General features: G+C 39.3%; 1 protein-coding gene across 1 annotated transcript in view; it reads left to right on the forward strand.

Annotated features, from left to right (window-relative positions):
* Positions 1–22,665, forward strand: part of TMEM132C (transmembrane protein 132C) — a 196,168-nt gene that overhangs the window by 137,404 nt on the left and 36,099 nt on the right. The window contains exon 5 of the mRNA XM_009997683.1: positions 17,470–17,653. Within this exon, the coding sequence (XP_009995985.1) occupies positions 17,470–17,653 (184 nt within the window). The remainder of the gene's footprint in view (positions 1–17,469; positions 17,654–22,665) is intronic.

The following is a 22,665-nucleotide window of genomic DNA, read 5'->3' on the forward strand; positions in this document are numbered from 1 at the left end:
AGGAATTATGGTTCAGAACTGTGTTAGGAGGGTGGATTGATATATAAATGATTGTCATCAGGATTTAAGTCATTCAGCAGGCATAGTCTACTTTGCATGTAAACAAAATGTAGGACTTAAGGGAGTCTGTTAAATCTGCTCACATATAAATCCTCTTTTTCAGGCTTTATATTTTGTAATCATTGTAATTTAAATTCAGCTACAGTCCACAGGATTTGCACATTTTACCACCATTAAGGAAGTCAATAGGAGCTGTGCATCCCACTCACTGTAGCTGCCCTTCAATAATTAACTCCTTCCTATCTCTAACATCTGAGGTCAGGCACAGCAACAGTACTTGAGACAGCCCTTGAGAGTGTTTATCCTGGGAATGTTCGTGTGAGGGACAGTTAATTGGTCAGTTTTGTATTTGTCTTCTTACTTCTCTCTTCCTCTCCAGAGATACTAAGCTCCTGACTGTTGTTGCTGGATAAGCAGCCACTCCTGCAGTTGCCAGAAGGTTGGCCCATCCCCTGCTGACTGTTGTGCCAGGGGATCAGACTGGCAGGCAGCACGTTCCCTCAATCCTTTCGTTTTCTCCTGATGTTTATCTGGCATCCTTCCCAATGCACACATGGTGTGGTATTAACCAACTGTGTGTGTTCTCCTAGCTAAACATTCTTCAGACCAAGCTCATCACTAAAAGAAACTGATGCTGGAGATTCATCCCTAGATGATGAAGCTTTCCACCCCAAAAAAATATTCCATTCCACTATCACCCCTTTTTGTATTTCCTTCAAGAGTTTTCATTTGATACTGAGAAAGTTGTGATTGTTTTATAGTAAACAACTTCCCAGGGATAACAAATGTTGCTTTGCCCATTGAAAAGAGGAGACAGATGCTCTGTAGAGTAGGAGAGAGAGAGAGGGGGAAATACTGAGGCTTTTATCCATTAGCCTTGTGTGAATTTCTTTCCTGTAGTTAAAAGTGTAGAATTGGAACCTGCAGGAGATGGAGTGTTGAACATTACTTCACCTCAATCATCCTTGCTAAGTATTATGATTGCAGGAAAGGGATCCTTAATATCCCTGTTACATGTGGAGCATTTTATTAACTTAGAAAGGCATGGGGTTGGGTTTTTTCTTTTCCTAGAGGAAACAGTAAAATTTGACAGGTAATTTTGTAAATGAAGACAGTAAACAGCTGTTGAAGATGATAATGTCTGAGTGGTTTTGTTGTTTCTATGAAAACTTAGTTACACTCATTTTAGATTAATTTTTCATTGTCTTCTGTTAAATGAGAATTGCCTACATGGCTGCTTCAAATGGAACTTTGATTGCTTTCCATCTATTGTCAAAACCATAAAAGACCAAAAAAAAATCATGCATAAAAACATTTATGAGCAATGATACAATAAATTTATGCTAAAGTCCATTTAAATTTGATAAATTAAAGTTTTGCTATGCAGTGGTTTGTGTTCCTGTGGGAAAGGGGCATATATATTAGCCATTTAAATTCAATACTGTGTTAAACAGCAGTAAAAGCAATTCTGGCCACTACTGGAAGCTTCTGGTGTAGTATTATGAAATGCCCCAAAAGTTTGAGATGCAATGTGGGAGAAATGAAATGTACTTACTGAGAAAGAAGCACAAGGATAGTCTTGCAGCAAAGCTACCAATCAGGTTTTAGAAGACAGAGTTTCAGTTCACCCACCACCCACAGATTTCCTTTGTTCCCTTTTAAGTGCTACTCAGGAGTGTGGAAGAAAGGAAGGGCCCTTGCAGTCCAGGCAATGACATGGGCTAAGCCTGGTTTCTAACTGCTGCAGATACTTGATGTACCTGCAACAAGTCACGCTAGTTTCAATGGGCCTGATTTTTTTTCATTTATAAATGGAACTAATAAACATCCTTTCACTCTTTTTCTGGTTTGTTTTGACTGTATGAGGGTGTCCTGGTACGTGAAGCTATCTTCTACCATGTAATGTACCACTTAGCACGAGGATGTGCCAGCATTCTGTGGAACACTGTAAAAAGAGTCTAGTTACAAAGAGTCTATGCCATATTTCAGTCCTGCTTCAAAGTATGTTAGACGTATTTAAAGCTTCTGCTGACTCTGCATATGGATGATTTCACCCAAGATGGATATTTCTTTGAGTCTGAGAAAGTGCTCAGGATCTATTGTTTCTGAGTTCATGGAACCATCAGGCAAGTGTGAATGAAGGTCATTTGTTTTGTTTGTTAGATCATACACTTAATAACACTGGAGGTCCTGTTATGACCTTTTACATAATTTTCTTTTGGCATAAATGTCAGGAAATGCAGCCGAGAAGGAAAATATTGATAAATATATTGCTGGGATTTAAACTGTAACCTAGGCTTGCTGGAGAGCAGCTATTTAGGCAGCCATAATAAATTCTGAAACATTTCTCATCACCCAATCCTTTATATATATAGTTCTGAAAATCTTTCTAAAATACACATCGTTTTTCCTTTGCAAGGCTTCACACACAGAAAAGCATTGTTCAGGAAGGGAAAGCATGGCCTCTTTAACAAATGGGTATTTCAAAGTTCACTGCAGAATCATTTTTTATAGCTTCTTCCCCCAAAAAAGTTCAAATCAGATGTACCAATACATTTTTAAGGAGCTCCTATTTTTCTTCTATTGAGCCAATTCTCTTGATGTGCTTATTACAAGGACAGGCAAGAAAAATCACTAGTGTGAGATCATAGAGAGAGTCCATGACCCCAGAAAGGGCTTTGACACAGACTCTTAATACTAGACTATGTGATGCTTCCATAGGTCAACAGCACCCAGCTAAGGGAGGTGCCTGTTGCTTCACCCAAGGCCAGTTTCCAGAGCTTTGGAGGAGGGAAAGAAAAAAAAATCTGTAAGTCCAAGTTCTGATGTGAATCCCCTTTGGCAAAGTTCCCCTGTGTGGAAAGGGCCTGGGTTGTGTGGTTAATGTCATGGGAGGTTGTTGGTTGGTTTTGGCTAAGGATAATGTAAATCTCACATGTAGCTTCAGCCTTGAGAACAGGGAAGGAAGTAGGTGTAACTGAAGCTTGTCAAGTTTAGCCCATCCAGCATGTCTTCCTGCATCTGTGTTACTTCCCACTATGTCTGTACACACACATGCACAGCTTTTCATTCACAAATTCGATGTTCTCAGTTCTTTGGCTTGTCACAGATGTTCTTGTGCTTGCCAGTAAAGTACAACAGTAATTCCAGAAGCCTTTTTTTTTTTTAATCTGCTGGCATAGGTAGAGTGGAGAAGGTAGTGTATGATAATTTAATACAGCCAGCTAAGTTACTCTGTTTTTTCTCTTCCCTTTCTATGTTCATTTCACCAAGACATTTTCATTCTGTGAACCAGGTCATCAGCAAGAATTATTGAATAAAAATCCACTGATGTCAGGAAATAATGTCAGTTTACACATGACAACTACTGAGGATGAAGATACAATCTCTGATAGCCTAGAGCAGCACCTCTTGCTTCCCATTATTGCCTTGCACTCAGTTTCTTCTTTATATTTGAATATTTGGAGCTCAGTATTCCTGTGAATCCCATTTTCGGTGTTCAAAATGCACCATCTGCTTTGGAAAACCCTTTAAATTAGTCATAAAGGCCAAGTCTCTTTATGGAAAGAACTAAATAGCACAGACATCCTATCTGCAAAAATTAAAAACAACTTCCCACTGAAATGCGATTCTTGGAAGAGCTGGCGATGCTGCTGAAAATTATTAAGAAAATATCTGTCCATTTTCAAAAATCTTTCAGGTTGAATGTCATGTAGATATGAACATGCTTTGAGTGTCTAACAGACTCTGAAGACCATCCCATCCAGAATACCTTACCCTCCTTATTTCTGGTACAAATGGTATATTCTGCAGTTAGCAACGGTAGAATATTTGCAGCAATTTATAATCCATTTGACAGTTCAGTACCTGCTCTCTTGGCTTAGCACTCCTCCCTCACCAGAGCAGCAGAGTTGAACACCCCTGGCAACACAACTCTTAATGTCAGGTTGCTCTACAGAGATCTTACCTCTGCATTAGCCAGGGTTTAAAATCTGTGGAGGTGAAAGTTTTTGTTCAGGAACCTTAGCATGAATTCTGTTGAACCCAATCCACCTGTATTTCAGTTGGGAAATTTGAGGCATTGTGTTGATCAGGGTATTCCAGGTACCTGGAATGATTCAGGTCACTTCAGCTACAGCTTGCCTTATTTTGTGACTCAAAAAATTCAGGCAAGAATATGTTTACTTTTCATGGCCAAGCATGGACAGCCACTCAGGCATGTGTGTTCCTGAAATAGCTGTCTGCTGAAATAATGCCCAAGCAAAGAAAGGATTACTGCTTATTCTCCAGTCCTTGGCATCATAATGTTGAATACTCTGCCAAGTGTTGTTAATGCATAGATCTTGTCCCAGGTGGAGGTAATGACAAAGGTGCATAACACAGGAGAATCAGACTGTGACCTCAATTTGTTGAATTATGGGGAGGAGAGAGGCAGCAAAAGGAAAACCCATCTCACGTGCAGTGCAGCCAGGTCATCTCTGACAGCAGAGCATTACAGTTGGTGGAATATTCAATAGCAGCCTATGAGCAGCTCTCTGCTGGTGGAAAAGGTCATCTCTTGGTTTGCCTTGAGCATCAAAAAATGCTTTGAAATTGCCCTGACTTCTGTAAGCTGACAGTGCTGCTGGAGAGAGTGCCTGAGGGTACAGGAGAGGTGACAACGGAATAGAGGCCCCACTCCCATCAAATCAAAAGCAGAACAGGGACTGACTGCAGTGTAAGTAAGGTCAGGACCAAAGTGTCGCATGTAACATATTTCAGTGTTGTCATCAGCCTGATTTTTCAGACACAGCAGGATGGTTAGCAGTGTTCACTGTACAGCTTCAAGAGTTGTGAAAGATGTTGACACAAATCTTAATGGATGGATCATTTCCTGCACACTATGCTTTCTGTATTTAAAGAAAAAGTGCTGCATGCTAAAGGGAATAATAATGTGTCCATAATTCACTCCTTTTACAATCTTGTTCTGAAGGAGATGCATCTGACTGTTTGCTATCCCAGGAAAATCAAATTAGATTAAGGATTGGTAGCTGGGAAGAGGCTGGAAGGGGCAAACTCCTTTATTTTTGTGCTGTTCATTTCCAGGACCACCCAGTCTACCTGACTGTCATCCATCCCCCTTTTTTTTTCATATTGTTCCTGCAAACCTGTTCTATCAAATAAGAATCCCTGACAGTGTTCTGGGATGTTCTTCGTGTACAGCTATGAGTGCCTTTTCCCATTGGCAGCTCAGATGAGAGCACAGCACAGCTTGGGCTGACAGACATCTAATGCTTGTCTTTAAGAATCATCTCTAATCTGACATTCACACAGTTGTGAAGTCTGTTCTGCTGGTGTTCTCATATAGGAGCAATTAACAAGTGTAAGAAGATTTCTTAATGTACAGAGGTATGAATACAATGGAACTACCCCAGGTGAGCAGCATGCCAGGCCCCAGCTGGTGGGTGGCACTTTGGCAGTTTGCAATTGCAGGGTATGTCCTCGTACCTGGGGGTATGTCCTCTGACTTGGGGTGAAGGAAGGAATGGTTAGGGAGATCTGTAATTGTTACAAGTTTCTGCTGGTATCAAGCTTGTGCTTTCTGCAAAAGTAGTTCAGGCAGCATTACACGGGAGCAAACTGGACCAAGAGATGGCTGATGGACAAACTGATAGGATTTGAGATCTAAAGATTTTGTAGAAAGATCATTAGCAAGTAGTTGCTACTGCTCTGAATCAAATCCTGTTTATAAAATTGAGGAAACCTTTACCTATGAAATTTGCACCAATTCAGACCATCTATAGTGTAAAGCACAGAGTGGGATATTCTTTGAAAATAAACTTTACTTTAGAAACTGGCAAAGAACCTGAGCACGTGACACTCAGATCTCATCAAACTTCCTTACCTCTTGCAAGTACCTGCCAGGAGAAGAGGACTGTAAATCTGATAATGTACACTCTTGTGAGGATTTCCATGTTGGTTTGAATTTCTTCTCTTTTCCTGTTCCACTTTCACTTAGAGAGAAGATAACCCTTAATTTTAGATTTAAAATTATACCAATTGGGCTTACTTATCTACTGGTTAGATTGAAGCAGGAAAAGAAAGCCTATCTGTGATTCAGGGGTGAGTCAGCAGATGTTCTTGCCTGCAGTCTGACTCTGGGAACTCAGCTCTGATACACGGGTTCCTGTAGGACAAATTCTCACAGTGGTGAATTGCATCTCCTGTGACTGCAAATCGTAAATATCCACTGCTCCTTCCCATGTATCCCAAATAGCTATTCCAGGCCTGTGCTGCCACCAGCCTGCTGATGACAGATGATGATTTCTTTAGAAATAATGTTGTCACAGGTGCATTATCTTAAACTTGTGTGTTCCTTGTGAGCATCGTTATTCCTGCTCCTTTGTGCTCTTTCTCATTTCACTGGGCATTGCCCCACTCTAATCCTGCTATACACTGTGTGTGCAGATGAGCTGCTGTTGTTGGCCTTGAATTTCTTCAGAGCCTTGTAAAGCTGGACTTCGATGAGTCTAATTCCACCTGTCTGATCAAGCAAAGTGTCAAAAGTCAGGAAAGAACAGGAGTGGTGACTAATATCATTGAAAATTTCAATAACAAAAGGTTGGTTCTTTAGAATCTAATTCCCTTTTTTTTTGGCAGTGTCCCCTAAATGTCATTTGTATAATTGCAGAGATACCTATTGTGATTCACCTAATGCAGAAAGGCATAGAAAGAAGGGCATAAAAAGGGAGTAATGGTTGCTTGGAAAAAAATCACAGTAGGCATTTAAATCTTTGCTTTGGGCTGTGAGACAGATGTGTGACTATATGGTGCATAGAGAGATTCTGTGTTAGACCCTTGTTTATTACTTTCTGCAATAAAAACTCCCTGTTGTTTAAAGGGTATTCTGATGTCATACAGCCTATGGTTCCCCCTGGCATTCCTAGACTTTTCCTGGGGGTCAAGTTAAAATGAAATTTTTTCCTAGCAGTGGAAAGTCACCTCTATAAAGCATGACATCTCTCAAAAGCCTCATCCAAATCCAGTGTGTTTTATTGCTTTGAATCAGGGCCTGATTCAGGGAATTTGAAACTAAGACTTCCCAATGAATTAGACATAGCTGTTCTCTAATTGAGGTGCTGTTGAGAAAAACAAAACAAACAACAAACAGATTTGGACAGAACCAGAGATGTCAGAGTCATCACATCAAAGTTGCTATTGGAGTTTATCTGTAAGTGTTTTTTCAGTCTAGCAGGCACTTGCCTTTCTCACAGGCCATTTAACATTAGGATAGTATCTCCTTCATTTGTCTTCTTGAAATATTGAGGACACATTTCTCTTCATGTACCTGACAGTCAGACAGGAATGTCCACACTCTGCCTGAAAACTGATGTCCACTATCAGCTCTTAGAAGAAACATTTCAGCTGCAAATACAAACAATTTTTGTCAAGTGAAAACTGTGCAAAGTAGCTGGCAGCTCCTAGAAACTTTGATGAACATTCTGCTTAAAGAGAGTTTTTCTACTATAGCAGATACCTGCTTTATCTTCCTGCATTTTCACTCTATTAAGCAGAAGCATCAGATAAGACTGAAGCAAAGATCCAGGACTTCTTTTTATCACACAAGTTTGCTGAGTCTAGATGTGAAGTCTCCATCCTGCTGGTGACATTGTGTTCATTAGTAATAAAGAATTTATTTTTTTTAACTCCACCCTAGAACTGAACTGCTTTAGCATGGTTTGTCCTGTAAATTTTTGGGTTCAAAGCACAATACTTTTCATTGTGAACATTACAACTTGCTTGAGAAAAGCAGAACATGGGAAAAATGAAAACTTTTCTGATAGCAACTCTAATGATTGCAATTGTAACACAACATTATAATGTCACAATGGGGGAAAAGCCGATGATAATATATATAGTATCTCTTACAACATAAGGAGGAAGACAAATGCAAATATCCAGAAGTGAAAGGGTGAACTTGGTAGGGAGATGCTGAATTATGCAGAATTCCAAACACAGATAGTTTGTGTAATCTCAAATCTATCAGCCTTGACAGTATCCTTTTAAATGACTCCTTAAAAATGTTAATTGCACATCATAGGCACTTCAGCGATGACATTTCTGCCATTGAATGTCATGGGGACATTTTTCATTTCATTATCCTTCGCCAGAAGTGAACTACTGGAGTTAGCCACCAAGTAACTGTACCAGGAAATCTAATGGATCTACCTCCAATATGTTGGTTCCACTTTTAATGAGCTTCTTTTTAAATTTACAGTGAGTGAGAGCTGTGGATGGTGTTAGGAAGGCAGAGTTGTTAAAATTTGCTTTATGAACTGTAAGAGAAAGGTTTGTCCATTAGACTTCTAGAAGTATAGATGCTGAAAGCCCTAGGGTCCATGATTTTTGTAAATTTCAGTAAGAGCTGGTTGATAACTGCAAACTGATGAAACTGGTCATGTTTTGTCTAATTCCCACAGGCATCAGCTCTCTCCGTCATGTGTTTTTCTTTTAAATATACAGAAAGAAGGAGAGGGAAACAAGAAGATGGTTCCTGCAGCTTCCTCTCCTCTTTATTACTTCAGGGGAAGTGAATAGAGAGAGAAAAAGCTATAACTTCCCCTTTTTTTTTTGTTGCTGTCTAAGCGATATTGCCTCTAGCTTCCTTTAGGAAACTTTCTTCCTTATGCTGAGGTGTTTGGATGTTACTCAGTGTCAGATACACTGTTGTACTGTTTGCCACTTCTCAGTGGAGTTCTGTGGTTAATGTCAGTGTGCACTGTGTCCTACACTTGTCTGGCTTTGGGTTGAGTTTTTTTCCATTCATATCTTTTGAGGACAGATTGGATAAACTGCATGCATAAGGTGCATTGAGGGGTATTAAATGTGTGTTCCTGCTGGATATGTACACTTTCTTTTTTGTGGTCACCAAGTAGAAGCCAGCCTGATGATGCCAGACTAGTGAACTGGGGGCTGGAAGGCTTCACATAACACTTTCAACACCTGCCCCCACACACTTCTTCGTGCACAGCCTTGATTTTACAGTGTTTGTCAAAGTTTTATACTGTAAACTTTCAACACTGCAGCAAAGCTATGTCAAGAGATGGCAAAATGTACCTTTGCAAGTTTGACTTTGCAAGATCACAATGCATAGTTACAGTTCATAATGATTATTGAAGAACAAAATATGAATGCTCAGGATTGTGGTGATAGCTTTTGGACATGCATATCCAGAGTGGACAAGTCTTTACCATTATCAAGGACAGTGTCCTGAAGTGTAAGTATACCTGCAAGTAGTCAGTAGATCCAAATTAGACCACAGTGTCTGACTCAGCTCTCCTGTCTATTTTCACCCATGTCATTCCCATTTATCTGGAGTTTCAGCTGAGCTCAATATTTATCCTACTGTTGCTGCTCAGGCTATCTTTTCCTTAGACTAATTTGGATTTCTGCTTTAACCTAATTGTATTTTACCTTAACCTGGTAAAGACCATGTGAGCAATATACAACATTAAAGAGAATTTGCAGGAAAAGGGTAGTATTAAAAGAGTATGTAATCTATACTGCATGGGCTAATAAGGGGAATGATACGATCTGAGACTGCGGAAAAGGAAAGTGTTCCTGCTGCAGACTGCTCCTTAGTGAAGCTTGCAAAAATATATTGACTTTCTAGAAATAAAACTACTTTACCTTTCCCCAGTTCCCTGCAGCTTCTAGTCCAGGGGACTCCTCACAAGCTGAATTTACTTCGTGGTGAAATTGCAGCTGTTGAGCTTATTTCTCAAAGGATGCAGATAATTTCAGCATCTTTTGCTCACTATCCAGGCAGCATCACAGACACCTAGAAAAGCTCTTTGGCTAAGTTGGAGGTATCTTCAGATAGCTGCCACCAACCAGTTCTTGGTCATTGTTTCTGATCTGAAAAATTCCTTTACCTTCATTGTGCACTTAAACTTGAAAAGCTGCAGTTGTAACCAAATGGTGTGTAGGGGAGAGCAAGGGGCTGCCACCTGCAAGTTTGGTGTTTCATTGCTCCATGAACTTTGTTCATACTCAGCAAGTTTATATATGGGCTTTTTTTCCTTTATTATGCCATTGAAAATGTGCTTTCTTTATATCCATTGCCTCTGCAAAATGCAAATATTTTATAAACTTTGCATGCTTGGTAAATGTTTTACTTTCTAGCTCTTTTATTAGAAGGCAAGTGCAGCTACCGTGTTGAAAAGGAATTGGGGATCTTTATGCACAGATGTTTTTGGAGTACCAAGCATAGGCCAAAAGCAGATATGCTAGTAGAGCAGTAAAAAAAAACAAAACGACCAACAAACAAAGAGTAAAAACTGGAATCTGAAGATATCTGACTTGTAAATTCAAGTAAATTCATTCAACAATGAAATTGTTCATATCACAAATCTGATTTACATACGCAGGTACATATAAATATGCTTTGTCTTGCCACCTGATTCATAACATGGTTTCATCTTCAGTTTGTTTCCAAACAGGTGCAAATGCCTGATTCACTCACCTCTAGATGAGCAGTACCTGGAGAAATCAGCACTTAGGCTGCATCCCTTTCTTTGATCAAAGTGACATTTGAGGGCATAACAGACCACACATGTCTTGCATGGAACAGTATTAGTGACCAGTTATTCAATAAGTCAACTGGTCATGTCAACAGCGGTTGTCACACCTACATTGGAAGGGGTAGCTTGTCTGGGGCTTTTCTAGTAACCAGACCCATCTACTTCTCTGTGCCATTTTGATCATATTTTCAGAATCTCATTGTTAATTATGAGTACCTTGATTTTTTTATATCCCTCCAGAGAACACCAGTTTGGTACCTGGAAGTGCATGCTGGAGAAACTGGTGGCCTGTTTCTTGAGGCCATGCTGCATTGTAGTTTCTGCAAGGAGGGCTGGATGTGAATGGAAATGCATGTGGAGACAGGAAGAGGAGGCTGAATCTGTCCAACTCATAAATGAATTTAGTAAATGGAGCACCTTATTCTGTATCAATTCCAGGGGTACTGTTGCTCATAAATGGAATAAAACACATATACAGGAGATTTGTAATCAGAAAATCTGTTACTTAGGCTGCTCTTTCAAAGGTGTTATCCTCTCTCTGAATGTGTTTCACTGGCTGCTCCCAAACTACTAAAGCACACAACCAAAAGTGAATCATAGAACATGCTTTTGAGTATTTGGTTTCATCTTGCTGCTTTTGACAGGCTGAACGAGCCATATAATCTAATGCTGATGATCGAAATGATTCTGACTTCTTTCTCCATTTGAAAGCACTGGGTTTGGAGTGAATCTCCCAGAAAATCTCTGTTCAGGGTCTCCTTTCCATTGATGTCCCTTGGAAGATTTTCAGTGCTTAAACATTTGCTGTCTCCAAAAGAGGAAAATACTGCTTACTTAGAGTGATTCTGGAGAGATTCCAGCACCGAATGAATATTAAGTAGAAAATGTCCTTCTCAGAGGCAGGAAGAGATGATGAATCACTGTGAAAGCTTATTTCTTGACTGATCTGCCTATGTATTTTGTTATCTGAAATTCTAATGAAGACATTAGCAGACTAATGTCTTGTGCAAACTGAATAGAAAATGAAATAAAGGTGGGAGATGATGATAGCTGAGTGCTGGGGTTGCAGGTAAACCAGAGCCTTTATACCATGGCACCAGTCTGAGGCAGAGGGTTGCATGCCTGCTTCCTTTGGGAAAAGGGGAAAATCAATCTCATCTACCTTGTGCCTGGATGTGATATATTATCAGAGAAGACTAATGAGTCTGCTATCTTGACTGCAACATTTATTGGTGATTAGTGACTCAAAAAAATTTCTCTGTACAGGAGGAGGAAATTGGTGAGTTATTGTGACTTCCAGTCAGGTCTCCCTCCTTTAGGGACAATCTCATTCAGCTTTCTGCCTGTCCAAGAGAGGAACATTTCTGGCTCTCTGTGCTCTAATTAGCAACAAGACTTTTGCAGTTTGTTCTAGGATGGACAGCTGACATCACTGAGATTAGCATCTGTGGGCAAAGCTTGTGCAGAGAAGTCAGATAGACATTGAATAATCTTAATTATTTTTTTTTTAGACTAGATGAAAAAAAAAAAAAAAATCACCGTGTTCAACTGGGAAATAAAGACACACAAAGATCACCCCCCAGGCTCACCCTATCTTATGCCACCTAGGCAGTGTATATTTTATCAACTAAGAAGCTCTTGCAAGTGGGAGCTCTCAGCATAATGCAGCAGTTGAACCATGAGTGCTTTTCTGACTCTTTCCTACTTGGCATGTGGTTGAACCCAGCTGAGATCCTGGGACTCAGGACCAGCATGATAAAGGTACCATATTCAGGTGCCTAAAGTAGCAGACAGACACCAGAGGGTTTTTTTAAGCCCCACAGTTCCTAATTCCTATTGATTTTACTTTAGCTGTAAGGATCTGTATCTTCATGTCTTGCCTGAGGTCATTAAAGGATGCTGTGGTAGAGCTGGGAAGTGAAATGAGATTTCCTGTCTTGGTCCAATACCTTAATCAAAAAGCTATGGTTTACGTCACAGTTTATGACAAGAAAGCTAAGAAACCTTATTAACTAATCCAACTCTCATTTGGGCTGTACAAAGAAATCACATTCAGCATTATATCATCCTTTTGAAGATATATATGTATATTGTGTTTTGTTGCTCAAGAGTTTGCTAAGTTATACCTTGGATATTTTCTGCTTCACAATACTTTCAGTAGTTTTCCATGAAGTTGTCCTCTCTATCTGTTAATTGCTGAAACAGATCATCCTTTTCTTCTCTCCTGGTTTTTATGGTTTAAAGATGAAAGGTAGGCTGATATTGCTAAATAAGAAATGTAAACTGCATCTGGTCTCCAACATTTGGCATTCATCTTCAGTTACCACATCCTTTCCATGGTTTTTCGAAGGGATTACTTTTGTAACAGCTCTTGTTAGAGTCCTACTGAAAGAAACTTATATTAGGCATTTGTACTCCATTTGATCAAGACTTTCAGAAGGGAAATGGATGGTTTAAGTCCCAGTGATGGATATGATAGAGTTTAGTCATAGGTGTCTGATTCAAAACAACCTGGGCAGCTGGTGACCAAGTCTTTGTTAGCGTTGAGTTCTGATTATGTTAGTGAATTGATGTGTAAAAAGCTGCCTGCCCAGTGTCATTGTCTTTGAAGTCATCATAGTCACACATTCCAGAGCAGATTTTAGTCTCTGTGGTTTTGTTAATATTTCTTAAATTGCTGTGATTCATCCTGATCCCAGGGTGTGTCCACTGAAGATGGCCCCATTATCAAATGGAATTAGGAAAATATGAAGGAAAACTAAGTTGAAAATAGCAGGAATAGAGGAACATATGTCCTGTACCCCATTATAGTATTTTCTAAGATGGGAAGAGGCACTGGTCTCCATGGACTGAAGTACAGGCTGGCCTGGGATCCAGTTTGACCATTGGCTACTGATGAGAGTTTGTGCTTGGCAGTCACATACCTCAGTACATTCATTTTAGTGAAGACTAAATTGTGCAGTGTGACTGAGGGATAATGGGGTTTCTACTCTTCCATTTTTAATGTCATTTGGTAAGTGCTGATCTTGCATTAAGTTGTCACTGTCAAACTAGATAGCATTAAAGAGGAAAAGAGTTGGTAGATACTCAGTAGGTCTAAGTATTCTTGGATCCCTAGGCACATTCAGTAAAAATTTGTTGGAATAAAGGATGGCTAAAAAATGTTTTTAATCTAGGCTTTTTAAAATTTCTCTTTTGAGAGCCACTGTAATAAATTGAGATTATTGATTCAGCCTGCAGCAGTCCTAAGATTCACTCATTTAAGAGCCAAAACTGCTCTCTTACTCAGAGCAATAACCCAACACTTTGAAATCTCTCATCAGAGACTCCTGGTCCACACATGTAGACAGACATTCAACAAAGATTTCTGTTGTTTATGGATCTTACATCAGCTGAGATCTCTGCATTGTTTCTTGTAGTAATTATGTGGTACTACCCACATTACTGGTCTATCCATGGGCTCACGTCTAGGTTGTTTATACATGATACCATGTTTTAAATCTCCTCTTTTGAAGAGAGGGTTAAGTCAGTCTTGTGTATCCATATAAAAAAAATCTTTTTCCAAGGGTAAATATTTCTCAAGGCATTAAGAGTTTGAATTATCAATAAATAGTTGCAAGGGAATGCTTAATATCATACTCAAAAGTACTCTAAAATCAAGGATCCTGGTTAAATGAACACTAGTTGATATAAAAGGTGAGTGTTTTGTCCATATAGTTGGCAAGAGCTGGTGAACTCCACAGCAGTTTCTTCCTAAGTCACTTCTGTTTTGCCTTTTATGCATTTTTTATTATATTTGCATTAACAGGATATTTCTGTTTCACCTTCTTTTCTAAAATTGTGCTTCTCAGAAGCATTCACACAGCTCTGCAGTTCAGTTTCTCCTTGTTCTCCTGGGATAGTAATTTACTGCTAACCAGTGTCATTACTAACATTACTAACCCCATCACCAACTTGCTGGCTCAGCTGCTGTAACCAGTACGTAGCACCTAATCATTGTCCATCTCCTCCAGCAAAGGAGTAACTTTGGGCTCAGTGCTCCCCACTTAGGCCTGTGTGCTCAGCCCCAGAGCTGTGATGGCTGTTCAGCACATCCCAGGGTGTCCTTACTGCCTCATACAAGTGTGTGGTCCAAGCTAGCCCTGCTTGATTAGCATATTTATAAGTTAAAATTAATCCAAGGAGTGAACAGGCCCAGGGGAATTCTCAGTCCAATCAAATTAGATTCATATATCCAACCCTGAGCAATTTTTTAAAAGGTCTGCCTTCATGAAGCTTCATTTGTAATCACTACGTGCTGTGTACTTTAGAAAAGTTTTATAATTACTTGCTGTTCCGGCTGCTGAGCAGTTCTAAATGTTAGATATTAAGGAATTGCTGTTTCAGTCAGTGAACAAGCTCTCAACATTAAATGTGCTTCATGAGAAATTTTTGTCTCAGCCATTACACATCTCTGAAGGCATATTTTTTTTTCAAGTGGATGCTTTCCCAGCTGTTGATCGTCTCTGTGTTTCTTCTGTATGAAGAGAGAAGGAGGGAACTGATGATAGTATGGCATTGTAAAAAGGCTTCATCACAAATGCAGCCCTTGAAATTATTATGCAGGTCATCCTGAAAACGTGCCAATAAAAATTTTATCTTACATCATGCATGTTTTCCAGATATTTTTTTCTGTCATGTTTTACAGAAGAAATATTTTAGCAATGTTTTACAGAATTCTGTTAAAGAACTTTGGTACCATTTTTTTTATATCTCTCCACCAATGCAACTTGGCACTTTGGGAAGAAGCAGCCTGTTCATGGGTTAAGAAGATACTTGGCTGATGTGAGTGGCACCAAGTGCTCAGTGGGAACTGGAAATCTGAATGAAGCAGGTGTTGGTGAGGTAGTGCTGTAATGAGTGGGTGGGCTGGGAATGAGCTCTGTCCCACCTGCAGCTTCCCACCTAGAGGTCTCTCATCCTACCAGTAGGATTTGGGGGCTTTTGTTGTGAAGCACACTTCACATCTGCTCAGACACTATTTAGAGAAGTGTAGAATTCTTGATCAGGAACACTTTCCTGGCATATATTGTCTCCTACAACAGCTTTGATGTGTGCAAAAATGTATTCTCTATTTAGTGTAAGTGAAGCACCGAGACAGTCAATCACATGTAAAAACTTTCTCTCTGTCAGTTACTAAGCATCAGATGTAGAAATGGTGAAAATTGTGGCATTTCAGGTGTCATTAATCTGAGGGATAATGGTGCCTTTAACAGTTGAATGAACTCTGTAGCTCAGGTGATTCAGGTATCTTTGCATATAATCATGCTTCCAAATAAATTACAAAGTTTGTATTCATTTTGAGATGTCCCAGAAGTGTGTAAACTGCAGTTATCACAGTTACCTTGTATTTCCAAACGGTAAGATTTATTTAGTAGGAACTCTTCCAATGGGAATAGGCTGGTCTTGAGCTATGAAATGCTGCACCCATCCATCTATGGCATTGCTACCCAAAATCACTCTTTAAATGCATGGAGGAAGTATAACACTGTTGCAGAAGTATTGCAATGTCTCTCTTTTCACACAGCAAGGAAATAAATTCCAAGCAATAGGCAGTATTAAGACTTTTAAGAGTAAGCCATCCAAATGAAAACCCATAATCAAAATAATAACTATCAGGGGAACATATTTGCTTTCAAAGTAATCATGCAAAGTAAAGTACAGAGTATGTCTTAAGTAATAAAAAATGGTGATTTCTGTTCAGAGGGAAAAAGAAACTCTAGTACTTGAGAATATAACTGCTTTGTACATGATGAGTTCTTGATGGATTTTCTTAGAAATGGGCATTTGTGTAATGTACATAAAAAAGAGGAAGGATTGAAGCTGTTATGTGGTAAATGCATCCAAAGGTGTGATGAAGCTGGGATTGTGTTCCTGAAGCTAGGAAGATGCCTGTCTTGTCATTTTAATCTTATTACAGCATAGGGTTGGGTTGAAGTAATATTCTGTGAAATATTAAGACTTTCTACACTGTGGAAAGACATTTGGAAAGTTCCAGAAAAGTGAATGTATCATGTCTGATGCAAATAATTTTTACATTTTTTTAAAAGACAATATAGTGTGGCAGTTTATTTTTTTTGTAAATTCTTTTTATTGCTGATGCAATTAAAGAAATTTAAAACAAGGAAAATAATTCAGCGTGTCTTTTAATATTTGTCATTGAAATTGTCTTATATCTCCTGAATTAATAGTACATTTTACCTGCCCTAGCTTTGTTCTTTCTATTTGTCTCAGCTGCCTGGGTTTTTAATTTCCAGAGCGTACCTCTAAGTTAAGACTAATCCTGTCATTTTTCCTTTTAATGATGTTAATTTTTTTAATGGCTTCCATGCAGCATATTTGAACTTCAGTTACACTGAGTTTCATTGCTAAGGATTAATGTGATTTGGATGGTGAACATACACAATGAATCTTGTTTTTCATTTTGGCTGTGCTAATTCTGGGCTCTTCAGTCTTCATGAGCTGCACTAGATTTAACTTCTGTTGACTGGGGTCAAATCCATCTTGCAGTAGGGTTGAATCATACTTGCAAAGTCAGAAAAAAACATGGAAAGTAAGAAGTATATTTTACTTTCATCTGATACAATATCCTGGGTTGTATCCCTCCACATAATGGTCATAGTAAGAACAGGTGACCCATTTTGAATCATTCCAGTGTGTATGCTCTGAAGAAGTTGTAAATTGGAAAAGGCCTTGTTTTGTATCTGTATATAAATAGCTGCACTTTCCAGTAGCTAATATGATTCACTTCATTTGCCTTCTTCAGTGAAGTAATAGCTCTTCCCTTTCCCTGTTTTCCTCTTTTCAGAAGTAACAGTTTATTCAATGAGGTCGTGCAGATGAACTTTGAAATAGCCAGTTTCAGCAGCCTTTCTGGAACACAGCCCATCACCTGGCAGGTGGAATACCCTCGGAAGGGGACAACAGACATAACCTTGTCTGAAATCTTCATCTGCCAGAAGGATCTTGTTGGAATTGTTCCATTGGCGATGGTAAGAAACTGTTTCAGCATGTTGTTTCATCCTATTGGTGTGTGGTCTGGGAACACATGTACCAAGCCTCAGACAGACCTACAGAGGAATGTTCTCTGTCCTGCCTTTCTGTTTCATAGCTGTATAGAACTACTTGCTAAAATCATGACCCCACATAATGGTCTGTACACATGATACAATTTCAGTTCTTAAAAACGTAACCACAGAATCAAGAGATACTGCCGCTTGAAAAATCTGTCAGACTTCAGATCCTGAACTTCTATCATGGGTGGTTCCCTCCAGGCCTCACCCCCTGGTAACACCCAGCCAAGTAGATTGACCTTCCCATTTCTAGTTGCCATTACATGGCTGGAACTCACAAGCTGTAGAGCAACTTTTGAGGGCGCTGAGCATCTTCTGCTAAGGCCTAAATTGCTTGTTCCTCAGCAGGCTGAGGCTGATACTAATGTCACTGTCTGTTTCTCTAACAGCATAAGAACCTGTGGTTTCAAGGAAGAAACAGAAAATTATAATAGCCTCAATAATATATTCAGGAAAATAAAGTATAGCCTTTCAAAGTCTTGGGTTCAAATCTACTTGCCCTGCTCAGTGTGGTAGCTTCAGCTGTGGGATACCTACCTCCCTGTGAAATCATACTCATTGCCTGTCTTGACAAGACTCACAAATGTGATCTCTGGAAACATTGTCTCCTCTTCCTCTAGCCCAGTGAAGATGCAATTACTTTTGCAAAGCAGGGCTGGGACAGTGGTATCACTGAGACTTAGCACTTTAGGGGCCCCTCCTGCCAGTGAACAACCTAGGGCTAAATTCCTGCTCTGAGTCAAGCGAACAAGAAATATCACTGGAGTCTCCAGCATTTCAGGTGCACAGTTTCTAGGTAGGCCTTTTATTTTCTGTGGATTTTAGGCACGTTCTGAGAACTTTTTCCATGTTCATAGATTAAGTAGGCACTGAGCATTTATTTTGAAAGTCCTGCCAAACTTCAGGAAAGAAAGAATCACAAAGCTTCCAGGTGCCTAGAACAGGACCAAGGGACAATCAATAGAGGAACCACACATGCTGCCATTAGTCAATATTACAGTTCAGGATTTGGAAGATGAATTAGACATAGCCATCCTGTTTGTGAATATTGTCTCTCCTCTGCATAATCTTGGTGATGAAATTCTGGCAGTCTGTTCTTTGAAGAGTGTTCAGTGGTTTGCAGCAGATAATTAGTTGAATATTGTTTCCTGGAAGTCTTAGGCTTCAATATATTCTTCCACTTTGAAGAGTAAAACTGCTGCTTGAATCAAATGAGGTCATGCCTAGCAATTTCCTGACCCAAAGTCTGTTAAGTCAGCAGAAAGCCTGTGCTGCATTCCAGATCTAGGAGGGAAATAATTGTGCTCATTACCTGTAGAGCTGAACAGGAAGTACATGTTTGAGCTTCTGTCTTCTAAAGACTTGAGAATGTGCACAAGGAAGGCTTTTCTGGTCAGATTTTATCTTGAGATAGATGCCTTCCATAGCCTCCAGTACCAAATTAAAGACATCTGTCTACTGGCAGACTTAACATGATCTTGATAATTTTTTTAAAAGAATTTAACAACTTCTCTGTATTCTATATCTAAGGATATAAAGATTTTTTGCATTGTCCCGTATCAGGGTCTAATGCACTTGCACAGAAGTTTCAAGATTTACTTCCAGACTATTCTAGGTTTAATTCATCCACTTACAAGGGTTCCATCAAGAACAGGACATCTAACTTAGTTAGTTTAGTGCTGTATAACTCATATAAAGTGAGATCCTTTATTCCCAACAGATGTACCACTAGGCACTCTGTGTTGTGCAAAGAGGTCAAACAATGAAATCATTAAACCTTTCTCTGTGCAAAGCTTTCTTGTGTTTATCTCATTTCTGTATGTTGTGATAACACTTGGTTGGAGCCAAAATATACTGTGTTAACAGAATCCAGTTGGATGGGATTCCAGTGCAAAATTGGCTTTGCTAGCAGGATATTAGTAGATAAAGGGAATTTTCAGAGTTTTGTGTTAGCTAAGACTGCAGATCCAGCCAGGGTGCTTTCTTCATTTAGGCATTAATCTCTAGCTGAGCTGATTACCTGGCAAGTTCTCATGTTCAGAAACAAGAGTCACACTGAAAAGAGAGAGGGTGATACTCTATCTACTGATAAGTCAGACCACACTCTTTATCTCAACTGCACAGTGTAAAGCAACAGCACATTATTGTGCACAGAAATGGATTCCCAGTGTTTATCAGTGAGTGTGTTTCATAATCCTCTAGAGGGTAAAGTAAATTTGGTGGATTTAAGCCTGGAGTGTTTCTACAGCAAAACTGCTAACATCAAAAGTAAAATCAGTCATTCAGAGTTTGTAAAGGTGACCAAAAAAGGGGAAAGAAAGAGCTGCCCAAAGATACTGTCCTGGGTTAGGATGTAGGATCTGATTTAGCCTCTGCCATTAGTCTGATGAGCATCCCAGTCAGGCTTTTGGGGGTGAAAGCAGCAAACTTCTGTTTGGTATGAGCATAACGTAAAGGTTGTCTCTGACTCACAGAGTAAAGCATGTCTCATGTGTGCCATTCCAAACTTATGAAGCAAGGAAGATCATATATCCTTTATTGCCCTATGCCTGATTACATTACAAAAAAGTAATATGATGAAAAACAAGTGGGCCATCAAAAGGTTAGTGCAATTGTTGCTGGAGTATTTTGAAACGAAAGAGATTAAAGAATTAACATTGTCAGTGAGAACTGAACCTAGGATTTTAAAAGAGCTTTATAGGACTTTGGACCAGTGGAGCAATTGGTAGGATTCAGCAGCTGAAAAATCAATGGAAATTTATCATATAGTCAAAAGAGGAGCTTAGTACAATCCATGTTCTGTGTGCCTAACTACTGGGCTAAATGGTGTACACAAGCAAGAAACAGCAATGCAGTGTTGCTGCTCTGGTGAACACTAACTATAATGAAATAAAAAACAGCAAGAGGTATCAAAACTACTTGGCTGAGACTATGTGTAATAACTTAAAAAAAAAAAAAAAAAAAAGTTAAATTGAGGTAAATATATTTTTTTCCTGAACTGAGAAGTTAATCAATCTGAGTAATTTTGGAGGACATTTCACTCTTCAAGGTATTTAGAGAGAAAAATGAGACAAAAACGTTAAGAAAATGTAATTCTAGCTGGTTCTATTGCTTTCAGAAAATACATCCCACCATCTGCTGACAGGAAAAATCTACTCCAAAGATTTAAACTTCCAGCAGACATAATCTACTGTCTGAGTTCTGCCTTATTCTATTATTTCTGATTTCATGTTGCTTGTTGCAGGATCAATTAGGAAAGTGCTTTCATAGGAGCTTAATTAATTAGCTGCTAAGCTACTTTTGAAAACCTCCTCAATTAATCACAAGCAACCCCAATTTGCCAATCAAAATGTACAAGGTTGCTTAACTTAGTTCCCACATTTTCCTCAGATTTCTGTCCTGTTGGGGACAAATAGAGTCAACTATATTGATTTTATCACTAAACTACATTAAAAGCCAAACCCAAAACGACTCATGTTTGTAGCATGCACACACAGAAATCCCACTCGAGAAGTCTGTATGTCTGTGTTCAACACAAGACCAGGTTTTAGGAAACTTAGCAAGAGATTTCTTTTCATGCTTTAAACAGATAATACATACTTTAAATACTAGCAAATTTTGCTTTGGGATAGAGCAAGGTAGAAGACCTGAGTATAAATGCATTGCTTGATGCCTGTAAGGCACGTTAATATGAAGGAGAACTCCTTCATGGGAGGAAGGGAGGGAATCAATGGTTTAATATTTACACAAGAGCATCTGGGTCCCTGTATATGGAGCTAAAGTAGGGGTCCTTCAACAGCAGGTTAAACTCCCTTTGAATTAGTTTAACTGTGACTTGAAATTCAGGTATTTAAAGTGCTGAAGCATAAACTCAGTGTCAGCAGACTATTCTGAAAGTTCTAGTCTCAATTTACTCCAAACGATATTTGTCACCATGGGAAGCCATGCAACTTGCTCATCCATGCTTATTACTTCTTTAAATTAACAGTAGTACTACATTTTCAGGGATTCTTTCAGGCTTTCTTCATCAGGCTCTATATCTGCTTGTCAAAGTTGGAAGCACTCTTGGGCATTACTTATGAGGGTGTTGCTGCTGTTTCCCACCTCACCTGCTCAGTTTGTTTTTTCTTCCCGGCTCTATCAGCAGGCCTAATAAAATCTGTGATCTGTCTCTTCACCTCCTGCTTTTCTGCTGATGGTGCTCCATTAGGAAGTTTGGTTTGCATGGATCTTTCTTTGCATTCAGAACTGAGTGTCGTCACAGTTCTGCTGCAGAAATAAGCACATGAATATCCGAGATGCAGAGCTGTGCCTCAGCCAAAACCACTTTTTGACATTTTTATGTAGGCTTCTTAACTTGCTTTCCATTAAAACTATTTTTAGAGTTCAGTTACAGGACTGAGTGATCTTTGTGAAAGACTAGAGTTAAAATCTTCTGATGTTAAGGGAGAAGCAGCAACTGACATCACTTAGTTGCCTACGGTTTCCAGCATGGCCGATTACAGTTGTTTACGTGAGGATAGCATTCCTTCCTTCAGATATGAGGTGGAGAAAACGTCACTACAGTTTGTGTCATGGCTCTATCTTTATAGCAGATGAACTCAGGAGCCTGCCTACCTGCTTAGAAATTGGCCATGTCACACAGTGTGTTGAGCTGTGACCAGCAGTGCATATCAATTCATCTTATCTGCTCAGAATTGGCTTTTTTTGTTGCCTGCCCATCAGGAAACAAAAGCAGAAAAAGGAGGACCTGTTGTTCATCGATCTTAAATCCGTCAGAAGGTGCAGACAACATACAGAATTCAAATTGGCTCAATTTAACAGTGCCTTTTTAAGTCTCAGACATAATTTCTACAACCACTGTACTTTTGCATCTAGCTTCTGTTTTCTTTTTTCTTACTACAATCACATCCAGACCTACCTTTTGCAGG

Source organism: Chaetura pelagica, unplaced genomic scaffold (assembly GCF_000747805.2).
Source record: "Chaetura pelagica isolate M959 unplaced genomic scaffold, ChaPel_1.0 scaffold45, whole genome shotgun sequence".
NCBI lineage: Eukaryota > Metazoa > Chordata > Aves > Apodiformes > Apodidae > Chaetura > Chaetura pelagica.